This window comes from Plectrocnemia conspersa, unplaced genomic scaffold, assembly GCF_051122295.1.
Source record: "Plectrocnemia conspersa isolate PC_06_02 unplaced genomic scaffold, ASM5112229v1 ptg000011l, whole genome shotgun sequence".
Classification (NCBI taxonomy): domain Eukaryota; kingdom Metazoa; phylum Arthropoda; class Insecta; order Trichoptera; family Polycentropodidae; genus Plectrocnemia; species Plectrocnemia conspersa.
The window spans coordinates 11,640,050-11,655,738 of record NW_028277175.1 but is presented as its reverse complement, the minus strand read 5'-3'; the positions used below and the strand labels follow the sequence as shown (position 1 = coordinate 11,655,738).

Below are 15,689 nucleotides of genomic sequence, written 5' to 3'. Positions count from 1 at the left end.
TTTACTCATTTCATCCTATTGTGAAATTTAGTTGCACCTGATCATAAATCTTACTTAGTGACTAATGTGGTTTACAAAGGATGACGTTTCAATGCTCATATTAAAAATCATCGTATATGTTGAATGGAATGGTTTTTAACTAATGACTTTAGCTTTATCAATTGTATCTATAAATAAAATTAATAATATGTTTTGAATAAATAATAAAAATGCAGAAACTTTACAATATTTTAAATAATAATATAAATTACTATTCTTGTCATTTTTATAAAATGATTTTTTAACTAATATAATATTATAAATTATTAAAAAAACTGAAATAAACTTGTTCTTATTTATTTTTTACTTTTTCTAGTTTTATAAGTATAATATATTATTTAAATTGTAATTTAAATAATAAACTGATGTCTCAGTGTACTTTTTGTGGTTTAAAGCTCATAAAAGTTGTACATAGATATAATAAAATGATAGACTACTTACGACTGTTTTATTTTGTCAATAAGACGCACTCATTAAATGATATTTTATTAAAATAAATTATAGATATTATTATTAAGCAGCGCAACCTGATTTTTTTCTGAAATTTGGATAAATTAACTTTATTGCAGGAGTGAAAGTATTAAAAATTATTGTTTAAGGGTTTCTAACCTTAAGTGGTGTGACTTCACAGCCAGAATGACGCCTTTGGAAATTAGTAATATTTTATTAGTTAAAACTACATATTGCGACAAACTATGACGGGCGAGATGGTTTTCTCCGAGCGATGATGGAAAAGCTGGCGGAGGGATGATGTCAGTGAGAGATCCTCAGAGGTCTTGTAGGTGTGGCAGCGACGGTGTAACGGAGATTGGTTCTTTCCTGGTGAAGTCGTCCATTACCGTATGGTCATCGTCTCAGGCCGTAACTGACCGTATCTCTTCTTGGGCTGTGTCTGCGTATCTGCCGTATCTGCATTCTCCTCATTGGAGACCAGCCCTAAAGTATTAATGGTTGCAAAGCTAGTTGACAAATCACAACCATGCAGTGACCATCCAGCTAATTGTTGCACTCGTTTTTTCAACTTTGTTACATTTTATTGACGGATAGGAGGAATTTATATAAGAATGATTTCAATGAACGTTGATAACTATTATAAACAAGTCTTACTCTTTAGTTTTTGATAAAAGTAGCTTTAAATAGAAGGCAACGCGTTTTTTAGACACATTTTATTTTTAAGACAATTTTCTCAATAATTCTGAAAAATAAAAAAATAACTACATATTTATTTTTATCGTCAGAATAATTAACAATAATTATAACTATATTTTTTATATAAATTAAATATGAAATTATTATTTACATTATTATATTATGTAGGTAATTTTTATACTTTTTTGTTACATAACATTACATTATGTAAACCATGAAAATCACTAATGGTTCACGTTTCCGAGCCACTCAGCTTCCTTTACACTTCCTACAACATAATATCTAGTAGATTCTGCTTGCTATATAATATTGTTGGAATACCGTTAATGAAGCGCTATTAATAATTAACTATGGAAATATGTAAGTCGAACGTTATTTTCTCCGTTTTGTTTTCACTTTCGTTTGACCTTCTTTTAAAACGTGCTTGCCATACTTTTTTAGATGATAAAGTATTATGCAACTGTTACATTGTTAAGCGCCGATATTTTTTATGTAATTTTTTACACTTACATTTTTTAGAAACTATCCAAAAAATAAGCGATGAGAACCTCTCGCATAGCGACATAAAGAAAAAACTTTCGTATACTTAAAATTCTTACAGTACATTTGTTGATCGTTTGCAGTTTAGATTTAGTGTGTTATGCTTTAAAAACATACACTATAGAAGTATAGATCAGCAAATTACTAGTAATAAATTTTGGCGTGTGAAAGTTTATGTCGATAACCTACTTTTTCAATTGATTCATGATTATATAACAAACATGCATAACGATATGTATCTTTTGAATTATCTATGAATTAATTTTGAGGTCATATTTTTTATATTATTCGTCACATTTCTTGTTTCATATTTATTATTAATCGATTGATACGACTTTCTGGTTTCACTGTAAATTGATAATGTGTCCAAATTTGAACGTGTTTTATGGAAACTTGAATACAATAAAAATCATATTTAATACAAGCGATATTCTGAATGTAAAGATGCATGACACAATTTACCAACAATGTAGTCGTAGTGTGTTCAAAAATAAAAGGAATAAAATGCTTACTTATTCTATAAATTAATGAAGAAAAATTTATTTATCAGATATTTAACAATCAATGAATTATTAGCAATGTCAAAAAGTGTCCAATACTTTTATTTATAAAGCGGTTACCTAAAGATAAGACTATCGGTATTTTTATTTATCGAGAAATCCATTTTGATATAAATCCAGTACAACTTTAGGTCGGCGCAAAAATTCTTCGATACTTTGTTTGTCATGGATCTAAAGATAAAATATTTTTTACGATATTATTTCAATATATTATTGCGATACGCAAAATATGACGATATGCTAAATGTCACATAATACATATGCATGTATATAATATAAACATTTTATACCATGTGTGCCGTTCATTTGCGAAACCCAAAAAAATGCAGTTCTCAAGGTTGACTCCACTCTACCTGACCATTTTTTCTTAGAAATGATACTGAAACGTAAGAAATGTTATTATGTATTTATAATAAAATATGTAAAACATTTTTTTATTTTACAAAACATATTCGATTATTCAGATTTATAACCAAATAAAAAAAAATTGATTTTGACACTGCTGATTTACTTTATCTCAGTGATATGTAATACTGCATTACAACCATTAACAGTCATTATGTTTTCTTCTACTCATTGGGTAAAAGGTTTTTAGTTTTCCCCATTAAATTGTACCAACCAAGTCTTATTTATTTTAATTTATATTGAAGAAAAATGATAAAATTGTAAACATGAAAATTGTAAACCAGTAATATGTATTTTTACTAATTTACAACCAGTAAAAACACATGTTACTTGTCTTGAATCTTTATAAAATTAATTATCATATTGAAATTAAAAAAAAAAATATTATTATCACCGTTGAACAGCAAAAAAATATGTTTCGAATAGTTTAACTAGATCATTTTACTCCAAACATTATTAATTAAAATAGAATAACTTAAAATAAATTACACAGCAGGTCTTTAAAAAAATGTTTTACTTAAACTATTTTATAAAATTGTATGTCATGTTAAGAAATTATTTAATCATAAGCAGTATATAAATATTTATGTTTTTAAGAGACAAAGAGCATTGGGTAACTTTTAAAGAGCAATCTCAAGAGTCTTTCTATGGAAAATAAAAAAGTATTTGTCAATAATTAGGTGGAAGCAAAATAGAGCTTTACATTTCATGATTATGTAATTATTGACTCTTTTATTACCAGAATTTTCATAATTTGCAAAAAATGATAATTCAATAAGAGTAAGAAACAGACTTAAGCATTATTATAATAAAAAAAACAGATTAATTACATTATTCTTCACATATAGCCACTGTCATCAGTGAAATAAATAAGATCAACAAGATTATGTTAACAATATTTCAATCAGTAAAAACATATTTGCCCCTCTTTTTATGAATTCGAAGTAATTGAAGTCATAATATCACATTTTTTAATAAAGTTAACTGGAATACATTATGAAAGTTGGCCAAAAAAAATCAATTAGAAATTTCGATTGTATGTAATCGATAGTTCTATCTTAAAAGATTTGTGAAAGCTAAACCACTATCAGGGATTTCCAAGCCTTCCAAAATTCTTGGAAATTGTTCATATTCTCGACAAATACTTAAGTGAATTCTTATCTCTAATTGGCGTTAGAATCCATTATTGCCTGTAAAAGTCGACTATAGTGCTCATTTTCTCTCGCATGTTCGTTAATAATAAAATATATTGAAAAAATAAAGCAAAAAAATAATTTCAATAATTAATATACATTATAGTTAACATTATTAGAAAAATTATTTCAAGAAAATACATACATATCTACATTAATATATTTCTAAAATTGCAAATTATACCTTAATCTCATCTAGAATATAGTATGACAAACTGAATATTAATTAAAACGATATATTTACTGCTAAAACAATTTTAGGGTTTAATCAGAACATTGTTCACTGTACAATACTACCGAAATGTAAAATGGATCTTAACTATAAATATTCTTTACAAATATTTTAACATGATATAATAAAATCATATGCTTAAAATAATATTATATAAATACTTCAATTAAGTTTATGCCCTCTTCTCTACTACCATACTACATTTTTTTTTAATTAAAGGTAAAAAAACAGTTTATAAAAATTCGTTATTTATTAAATACATATTGTATTTTATCAATAAATTAATCGGTTTTTAAATTTTGTTAATAATATAAAAATAAAAAATAATATATATTTAAAAAATCTAAGTTGTGGCACTTATACACTCAAACAATGCGGAAGGGTTGGAAGTACTTACGAATAATCATTACGCATTTTATCGATACAATCCCTCATTTAAAAATATAATATAAACTTACACGTAAATGCGTAATATATTGTTCGCAGATAAAGAATTATAATTAAATACAACTAGAAATGAAAATATAAGATTCCAATGTCAAAACAATTAAAAATATATATTTGGTAATACCAAATTTTTTTAATGAAGCATAAACAAAACAATTTTTATGTATAAACATAACCTGCTCCTACATCTTAGGCATTTTTGAATACCATTAGCATAAAATGCTAGGATCTTTCGTGCAAAATATTTTGATAGCCACAGACGATTTTCACATTGTCTGCATTTAATTTTTTTCCATCTAGGAATTGTTGCATCGATCGAAATAAATGATAGTCGGAAGAAGCAAGATCTGGGGAATAAAGTGGATGAAATAAAACTTTCCAGCTAAGTTTCTTGATGTTATCGAGAGTCAAATTCACCACATGAGGACGCATGTTGTCGTGTTATAGATCTATTCGATTTCTGTGCAAGAATTTTTATACTTTCTCGTGTACAACGATCTGGCTGATCACAAAAGAAGTTTACTGTTATTGTTTGGCCAGGCTTGCACACAAACTGTTTCAACTTTTTTTTGTGCTGTTAAGTTAATCTTAAATGCTGAAAAATCATGTCAAAAAATAAGTAATAAGAAATATATCCATATATTTAAAAAAAAAACCATCAGCAAAGACAATATCAATAATAACTTCCCCTCCTCTCCTCCTCAATGACGTCTCTCCTCATCTCCCACAGCCAGGACTATATTATATTTTCGTTAACACAGTCGGTTCGGGTGCTTTATCGGTTTTTAATAAAATTATCTTATGAAACATTCTCCGTTCAATTATCTACTCTGTAAATCGTATCGCTTTGTATGGATGGTGTATAATATACATGTAAACAAAGGAAATATATTTAATTATAATAATAAAAATAAAAATTGAATTTGCTTCATTGCTTTCCGAGGCACTGGTAATGCGTTCTGTTGTTTCGACCAATGAAAAATAAGCATTCAAATATAAAACAAGATGGCCGACAGTACCTTGACAACAGTTTAAAATAATTATTATAATATTTAATAACAAAATTTATTTATGCTTATTGCTAAGAAAATGCGTCACTGGGCTACTTTTAAAGGCGCCGTGTGTTTAGTTTATCATTAAAGCTTTTTCATCGCTCGAATCCATCATTGCTGTTATCATCCCGTCACATGTTCGGCGCTGTCCCGTCTAACCGGTGTTGAAACCTATCAAGTTTCGTAAGTTCCCGAGTGCATGAGCACGTTTCCACCATAGAATCAAACTGCAACAACTGATGTGTTATTTTTCTCCTCTCCTTTGGCTAGATCGTGACGCCAGGTTTCATAACGGCAAAATGCACACCTTGAAAAAGTACCGTGCGAGCTGGTCAGATGTGAATTACATAACGAAATTGCCGTTTGTGATTAGGCCTCCTACCGAATTTGTGTAAGAGGCATAGTACCAGGTGAGTGAGCATCGGCTCGGACGAACTCTGTCACAGAGACCAAGTCCAGTTTTGGTCCAACAGTCGCACCGAGTTGTTTGGTCTGGCTGTGGCAGCGCGAAGCACGTGGATCGCTTGTTGACATAATCGCGGAACGCTTTCGATTTCGTTCCGTTACACCATGAATCTATAGCGTTGTCACTATGAAGTGAACGCTGAAAAAATAAAGTGATAACAACATTTCGAATTAAAATTATAAATCATTGTGTTTTTGCAAATTAATGAACGTGTTGAGGGCTATTTACGATTTTAATCGACAATCAAATGTTTTGACATTTGATATGTTGCTTGTAACACAACATTTAGTGACCTATATTAAGTGTGATTTAACACAATCAATCATTTTAAACAAACGCATTAGCAATATGTTGATAATACATAATAATTATATCAGATATTATGCTCGAATGAAGTTTTGATAGCTTGTACAATAATGTACAATGATATCCCTAGGCAAAGAAAATTAAAAAGCAATCCCTATTATTTATTACAAATAAAAACATTTAATATTTTTAATGGTATTTTATATGTTTTTTATAGACTTTCAATACAATATTTTAATTAAATAAATAATATAGAAATACCATTTGACTATTATTCTGCATCTTTCCGTATTCCTATATTTTTTTTAATTCATAATAAAAATACATACGAAATCGTATGGTAAGGATGATGCATGTTTAAAAAACCATATAAAACTTTATAAAGTAGATATTTGAACATATTTTTGACAATAATATCAATTACACTGTTTTTACCTTTGCCTTTTGCTATAATCAAAATTATTCGAATTGCAGAATAGTTTCAATATATCGTGTAGTGTTTTGATTTTACCAGTCTGTATTTTTTTTATCTAGTCACAAAGCTCCAATGATTCAATATCCAAGGAGTTTTTCCTGGTAAACCGTTTCTACATTTTTGCAATATTCTAACAATATTCCAGTGGCATTGTTTTCAACGAAACTACATAAATATATCTGTACCAAGCATTACTTTTCTTATTAAAAATGTAATCTATAGTTGAACCTCAATCACTTGTATGTAGACATAACTTGTCTTATCTCACTGGAGGAAATCGGATGGTTGAGTCATACGCAGTCTTCTCGTGTTAACATCAATATTTAGCAATATTCCTCGTTATTATTATTCTAAAACTAGTGCAGCTTACGCCTACGCGCAAACTTTCTGATTTAAACTTGAAAATCCTTAATTTCAAGCTCAAATACAGTCGGCCTGTTCTATAAAATCGCAATGCTTTAATTTATGGATGGATTCAGCATGGATAACTGAATAATCATATGTTCAGATAGGCTTTAAACTTGTCAGTATATTTTATCGGTTCAGCACTTTCAGAGAAACTAATACAGTTTTCTAAAGCTAAAATGTAGTTATTTACTATATAAAATATAACCTTTAATTTTAATAAATAAATAAATAATATTAGGATTTTATAACAATATTATGACTCAAATGAAGCATATCTAAACCGAATTTTGACCAATATGAGAGCGCAAAAAACAATTATCACTTCTCGGAAGTCAAAAATTCACGCCAAAAGCAATAAAATCGTGTCGGTGCCGTCACAGTGGGAACGCTCGTTACACGAGCGCTCCCACTGCGTCGGCGCCGACACGATTTTATTGCTTTTGACGTGAATTTTTGACTTCCGAGAAGTGATAATTGTTTTTGCGCCCTCCTATTGACCAAAATTCGATTTGAATATGCTTTAACTAGTACTCGCATATCATATCATATTTTTAAGTGTGATATTGAAATACAGACACTATGGAGCAATATGCAAAATGCGACATCTCTTTTTTGCTTATTTTCCCCTGAGAGATGAGTTAGCTTAGTTTGTATTATGGATTAGAAATAATGAAAGTTTTAAAAATATAATTAGTTTTATAATTTTCATAAGATTATTTTTGGGTTTGAATAGCAAATTGAGTTTCATAGACATTTTAAAGCAACATATAATTTCACTAGCGCTTATCAGTTAAATTAAATTTTCGATGACAGAAATATTTATCTACTAGTGAAAATGTATTTGGACTTAACTAGTAAAAATATAACTTTACCTAAAAATACATAATTACTGTGACATTTATACATCACATGTAAATACACAATAATAACTATGTAAATTTATATATTACTACGTCAGATAAATATGATTTCACTGAAATAATAAATTTTAAATAATATTTTCCGGATAAATTCGAGACTGTTTTTTTTTTATTTTCTTTGAGAAATTACGCGAGAATTTTTGGTTAAGAATCAGAAACGTCAGTTCAGCTTTTTCTATTTTTTTTTAATATTTCAATTTAATAAGGTTCATAGTATTTAATTAAATAACACGCATTTTTCGAGCCAAATTCAAAGGGGAGGGGGGGCAAATGCCACCCACCCCAAATTACGTCCCTATATATAATGTCTACATATGTACATAATATGTTCATAGCTATAAATATAGCACTATTTAATTTTAATTTAGTTTCAGTTTAAGGATAATACAAAATCTTTTGCAAATATAGTGAGAATTTTTTTTATCAGAGTTCTAAATTATTTAATTAATTATATTATACTATATTTGCGTTAGCACAGTCAGTTCGAGAGCTATCTATTATATTTCATAATTATTTATAATTGAGAAAGAGATGGAAAGTTTGGGTTTACGCCCCTACAATTATTTCTAAATCACACGATACAGATATACGTTTGATATACTAGTATTTTTAATGTTCACGAGAGTATATTTAATGTTAAGCATTCATATATCATTGATTATTTTCTATCCAGGCTTATTGCTGAGAATATATGTTTTTCCTTAAATATTTTATAAATACAACTTGAAGCGAAAATGGTTAAGTGCTTTTTCAAAAGTCAAACAGTCGAGATGGCTGCATATCCTCAATGGTTTGGGTTTTTAAAAAGCGATTCCTCAAATAGGTTTGACATTTTTTAATGGAGTAATAAGACTACGTTGTTATTGTGTCCTCAAAAATCCACATAAATGACCAAAAATTGCAAAAAAACAATATTTACCTCCTTTTATACGATTTTTTAACGGAGTAACGTATTTTTTATTTTGTTAATAGCCGACATTTTGAAACAAAAGGCCAAGAGGCTATTTTCGAAAAAGGTTCATGTCAATATGATCCCAGAAAAAAATCACATCAGTGCTCGATATTATTTATGCGTTATCAAACTCATCTAATTGTGTAATGGATGCAATGAATTAAAGCTATAAACACAAATCAATACAAAAACACGTAAATGAAATATAAAATTAAAATGTGATTCATTACAATTTATCTTCATAAAATCAATACGATTTGAAACGTCATGTTGACATTTGAAAAAATAGCCGGTTTGGTTGTCACGTAACAACCTGTATCGAATATAATAAATAAATTAATTTAAATTACAGAGATGTTCCTGATTAAAGAAATGAATAAAGTAAAGAAAAAACTGTGACTCCTTAACGCTCCTGTGAAAAAATATTAAAAAATCAATAAAAAATGATTTTTGTGGTGCTAGTGTTTATTTTAGTGTCCGAATTGTGTTTCGCGGCAGTTGTGCCACCCCCATGGGCCGATCCAAAAATCAATCCCTGCGCCCTCAAACCGAGGGGTTGGCAAATGCTCTTTTGGCCCCCAGATGGACAGTGCTATAAAATATTCAAGGTAAATATTTTTGCAATAATATATAATAAAAAAAGAACAACTGCGCAATTCGACATTGAGTGAAGAAAATCCGACGATTTCCACACGAGTTGCATGCGTTTCGTATTAATTTGTAATTGCATTTGCAAAATTTCACGATTTTTTTCTCACAACTCTGCGACGTTCTAGTTGTTATAGTTATTGCAAAACGCATGGCAATCAGATCTTGTAATAATTATTACACATCTTTTCAGATGGGACACCCGTGTGCTCCTACAATGGAATTGACTCCAGGTAAAGCGGGAAGTGGAATTCCGGCAGAATGTAGATGTCCTCCTGGAACTATACGACCAGAAAATGCGAAAACCTGCTATTCGATCTTTACCAGAGGACCTTGCTTGTACGGAGAATATTTTTCGCCAAATGCTTCCAAAATCTCCAGCATGTAAGTTTGCTATTACTTTAGAATAACTATAATTCAGACCTGATTTTATTTTTCCATTCGCTAAAAAATAATAATCAACTCTTATTAACCTACAGGGTAAGCAATATATTTATTTAGGCGTTTTGACATTTATTTATTCATAAATTTAAGATATTTAAAATACCATATAAAGTAGTAAACATCCCATAATATATAATTTCCTAAATTATTTTCAGAATCGGAAATTGGAATTGAAAAATTATGCAACGTTTCTTCTTTATCTGATACTGCAATTATTCAACTTCCTTCACCTTTTTAATATATGTAATAGGAAATACAAATACTATAATGTGCACTGTAGCATGAGCATGTCACATTTAACTAAAATATGATATCTTTCCTCTTTTATTTATCTTCTTCTGCAAGGGTAAATTAATTTTGTGTCACTCTAAGAACAAACATCTTAAAAATAGCTTAAATAAAGTTCAAACCAACAAAAAAGTAAAAGCAGGTTCATGCCTAATATGTATGACAAAAAATGGTTTACAAATGTTTTATTTTTGTTTAAGTAATAAAAATACTCAGATAAGAAACCTTTCCGAAAGTGTTCGTGCCATATGTTTGAAAATATATATACTTTCTTGGAAAATCGAAATTATTTAAATGACTAACATTTTTTGCGATTTTCTATTACTCAAACCGGCCGGCGGCTTTATCTTTACTTTGCTGATCTAAGAACCCGCTCCCATAAGAAGAAATTGAGCAGAATGCGAAACGATTTAGCGCTATTTTTCTTTTTCGTTTTTTTATATTGTATTTGTAAAGTAGCACTATTGTTGACAATTGTCTTACGACTATAATTGACAGCCGAAGGGGCTTTAAAAATATTGATAAAACAATTGAAAAATATCATTTCTGAACATTTTTTTATCACTCTAACCGGCCGGCGGCTTTATTTTTGCTTTGGTGATCTATGAACCGACTCCGATTAAAATAAATTACGCTTGGGAATTGGCAAAATCCAAAGCGATTGAGTGCTATTTTTCTTTTTCCTATTTTCCAAAAAGGTTTTTTATATTGTTTCTATGAAGTAGCAACAGCTGTTATTGACAATTGTCTCACAACTATTATTGTAAGCTAGAAGACCCTTAATTTTTTATTAAAACAATTGGAAAATATCGATTCTAAACTAAGCTCGAAATTTCAACTGCCAATTAAAGATAAATCTTATAGTCAAAGAAACCTGACATTGATGTAATAAATTTAATAGTTGCAAAATCCAGAATCTTTCATTAGTTAAATAAAGAATTACTTATTCTTCAAAAACAGAAATATATAAAATAGAGAAGAAAAAAATATTCGCAGATTATTTAATGCCTCAACGAATTCTAAGGACCCTCGCAACTCCATTGAATCGAAAATTTATCATTGGCGCAATAATTAGAGAAAGAATTTTCTTTCAACTTTACAGAGAGTAGTATAAAAAAACCAACATCTTACGGATTAATGGAGAAAGAATTAGAAATATTTTAATCGACAGGCAAGAGAAAACAATTTACAGTACATAGTTGAAACCTTGTGGACGAGTAAACCAACATCAACAAAAAGCGAGAGAAATTTTTCCACGGCCGAAATTTTTTTAACAAAAAAAAAGAACGAGGGTTTTTGATTTTTGAAGTATTTTTTAAAGTGTTATTTCAAGAATAATATAATATATAATACTGTATCTGCAGTACTATATTGTATTACAAACGTACATTTTTTCATTCATCAAAATTTCTCAAGAACTCTCATTTTTCGATAAATTAAAATCATTGAGAAATCAGAATGCTTACATTAATGTGTTTTTTTTTTAATTATAGGCCAAGGATAGGCAGTTGTGTTAAATCACCTGAATGTCCAGATCGAACTCAATTATTCTGGCCAGTTGATGGAAAATGTTACCGGAAAATGAGTAGGGGTCCTTGTCCGCTTGGTAAATTGTTGATTTTCGGATCTGATGGCATTGCAAATTGCACAGTAAGTATATTTCAAATATTTGATTATGTAAGTTCATAAATGTTAGGGGTCGCAACATTAAAATTGCATTAATGCGACTATTTCGTTGGTTGAATCATCTTAACATTTACATTATGCAATTAAGAAAACTTGTTTGATTTATGTTTATCTGCATAATGCAATTAAAATTCGATGTTTTAGTTATATTTACGACGCTTTGTTTAGATAGACAGTATTATATAGTTTGTATACAATATGTTAAATATTAAAAAAAAAATATAACAAGCATTGTTTTAAAATTTTACTTTCATTCTATTGAAATGTGCATTCATTGTTTCTATACACCATACATTTTTAGCCTCTGAGAACTCATTTGAGTGTTGAAAATATGACATAATACTTCCGAGTGACTTTAATTATCCAAGAAGAGCAAACTAGACAAATATGATTTTAAGACATTTCACGTCTGAAAATAATTTCTCATGAAGCTGAAACGATTGCAGTTAGTTAATATTTACTCAATTCCAGCAGATTTCAAAAGCTCATATCTCGTTCTTTGACCTCACTCTAATGTCACTCGAAAGCCGCACAGCATCACGTTGTTGTTGGTTTTGCGTAATCGCGATGGCATATTCGCGCTGTCATTATGTAACACTTGACCACCAATATTGAATTAGTCATGACATTGATCGCCAATGTTAAGTGGTTTGCATTATTTAAAATGTGAATTTTACGCATTCGTGCGGTGCTTCCACAAAACAGTGAAAGTAGATAGTAGCAAACGGATCGAATACACAATTGAATCATGGTTAAGGCAGACAATGGTTAATTTTAGTGTGACGGCGATGGAGAACACGCGTGGGAAGAGGACGGTAGGTGTTATGAGCATTACGCGAGAGGTCCTTGCGCCAGAGGTCTGGTTTTCCTGCCGGGAGGACGATGCGGATGTAGCCCTGACCTTCCGCATTACGACGCTGCGACTAAATCCTGCCACGAGATTGGTGAGTTGGTTGCATTGAATGATGTAAGAAGTTCGTGGAATCGCTGGAAAGTTAAACAATATGTAGTTCATGATTCCAAATATGAATCATCAGTGAAGGAAAATTGATTATACATTCACACTTGCATCTTAGTGATTCAAGATGAGCAATAAGTTAATTTACAATAAACTAATACATTTATTAAATATCTAGTATATTAAAAAATATGTTTTTATGATAAAATAAGTTAGGAACAACTCATAGTATTATGAGATCACTTTTTTACAGTAGTAAAAGAGTTGAAAAAACAAGGAAATGAATTATGATTACAAATTAACGACCAGGTTTCTCACTTTTACCATAATAGACTTAGCAGTAGTTTTCCTTTAGCCGCAAGTCATAATTTTACTCGAGTCATTGATTTTGTATTATATTTATATTATCTTATTTTAGGTTCCATAGGTCCTTGCAAAAGCGGTCATCGCTTCACTTTATCTAACACTTCAAAAAGAGGAAAGTGTCAATGTAAACCAGACTACGAACCATGGTCGGATGGATCCTGTTACAGATTGTATACAAAGGGTCCTTGTCCCAGTAATGAACTATTCGCATCTCCTTCCCGCTGCGTGCCACTTCCTTGTCGTAAATCGAGACTCTACTTTGCAGAGGAAAAAAAGTGCTTTAAAATAGGTTCGCAAGGACCTTGCAAAGCCCACGAGGTCGTCATCTTCGATTTTGAAGCGCGCCCTTCAATAGACGGAATAGCATACAATGGAGTATGCGGTTGCTCCAACGCCTTATCCATCGATTCTCCGGACAGTTGCGGAACCAAGAAAATGGCGGACTCTGATTGTCAACAGTCGCCTGGTATGGTGGATGTTGACAATATGTGCTATATGCTATACACCAAAGGTCCTTGCGAAGACGGTCAATGGCTAATTCCTAGTCACGACATCACAAACGACCGAAAAGGCGAATGCGTGTGCAAGCCCGGTTTCACAAAGCATTCCGACAGCGGAATAAAGGAAAACAGCTCCAAGGATGAGCTGTGTCTTCCGCCGACAGTTTCTTTGGCACGGTACTTGAATGAAAAGTATAACAAAGGAAGGTGATGAAGATAAACTAGTGCCATGAGAAGGTTATACTTGAATGAAACCAAAGTTTTTATCATATAAGCTGCACGTCATTACATACATGCACAACCGTAAAATATAAACTATATTATAGTATAATACATAGGATATCAAATAAGGTTCTAGATTATAAGATTATTTTTAAAACGCTATTCCACTATTCATAATTAATTAATGCATTTAAATTTAATTTTTAACAAAAAAATGATTTGATAAATTTCTTGAGAAATTTGCTGATTTTTGGGATCTTAAAAATCAGCAAATTTCTCGAGAAAATTATGAAAGCCTTTCTTTGTTAAAAACTAAATTTGTATGAATGTTTTTAATTGTTTTACATCAGCTGCATTTTTTATAATGTTGCATGGGAAAGGGTGGGGCCGTGCCAGAAATTTTTGAGTAATTTTTAAAAAAGTATTGTGACCGAAAGTGGTTAAATACAGAACTATATAAGCTAGCAATGAAACTAAATAATATTCATTAATATATTACATATGTGATTTTATGTTAATAAATTTTTTCACATTAAAAAATTTCACTTTTTTGCAAAACAATAAATATTTTTTTAATTTAATATTTATTACAATTTTCTGGCGGTCAATTAAATTATTTATTATATAAACAGTTATTTTATTATATTTATCAAATAGTTCTATAGAATTAGAATTAAGAATATACGTTGTAAATTATTAATGTATTTCATGTTGAAAGCTTTTAAAATAGTTTTAAGATGATTAAATAATAATAAAATATGTAATATTTTAATTTGAAATAATAAATTTCCCAATGTATAAAAAAATATAATTTCATTGTATTATACACGTAATTGCTTTCAAGCCTAAAATTTTATGTATTTATTTATCGTAAATTTTCCGCTATAACATGACAGGCGTTAGCCCAATGCGTTACAACTCTGTAAACACAATCAACAACTACTATATAAGTAGTGAGATATCAGACTGAAATCAATGACATATATTTTAGTAATTGTAATTGTAATCACGACACATCTATTTTATTTTAATAATTCATCGCGATATTTATCCGTGAGATTAGGAAAATTTAGGAAAACCTTATCTGTGATGGTCGATCGAAATTATAATTAAATAACAATCACAAGTTATGATCTCCTAAACGCGATAGAAATTTAAAAAAAAACACTAGTGTCTTTATAGGATTTGAACCCAGGCTTTTTGTGTATTTTTCACCGAAAAATACCGTTGGTTTATCATGTTGGTACATCAAAAAGCTTTTTATTTTGCTGCTTCCAAAGAATTTGTTTTTTTTTGTTGCTATTTTGTATATATTTTTTATTCAAAAACTGTTGTTAAATTAGTATTATTTATGAGTTTATAAGAATAGAGCAGAATATTTTTTTAATATTTAGAGAATAAATGTAAAATTAATATATAATACTATGTTATTA

At 29.6% G+C, this 15,689-nt stretch overlaps 1 protein-coding gene across 1 annotated transcript; it reads left to right on the top strand.

Moving 5' to 3' along the window:
* The first annotated feature begins 6,074 nt into the window (after positions 1-6,074).
* On the top strand, positions 6,075-14,382 carry LOC148229530 (uncharacterized). The gene is made up of 6 exons (XM_088198793.1): positions 6,075-6,234; positions 9,497-9,752; positions 9,986-10,176; positions 12,018-12,174; positions 12,989-13,154; positions 13,587-14,382. Exons 2-6 carry the CDS (start codon positions 9,588-9,590, stop codon positions 14,243-14,245), a joined length of 1,338 nt encoding a protein of 445 aa, XP_088054919.1. The 5' UTR covers positions 6,075-6,234; positions 9,497-9,587; the 3' UTR covers positions 14,246-14,382.
* The last annotated feature ends 1,307 nt before the right edge of the window (positions 14,383-15,689 follow it).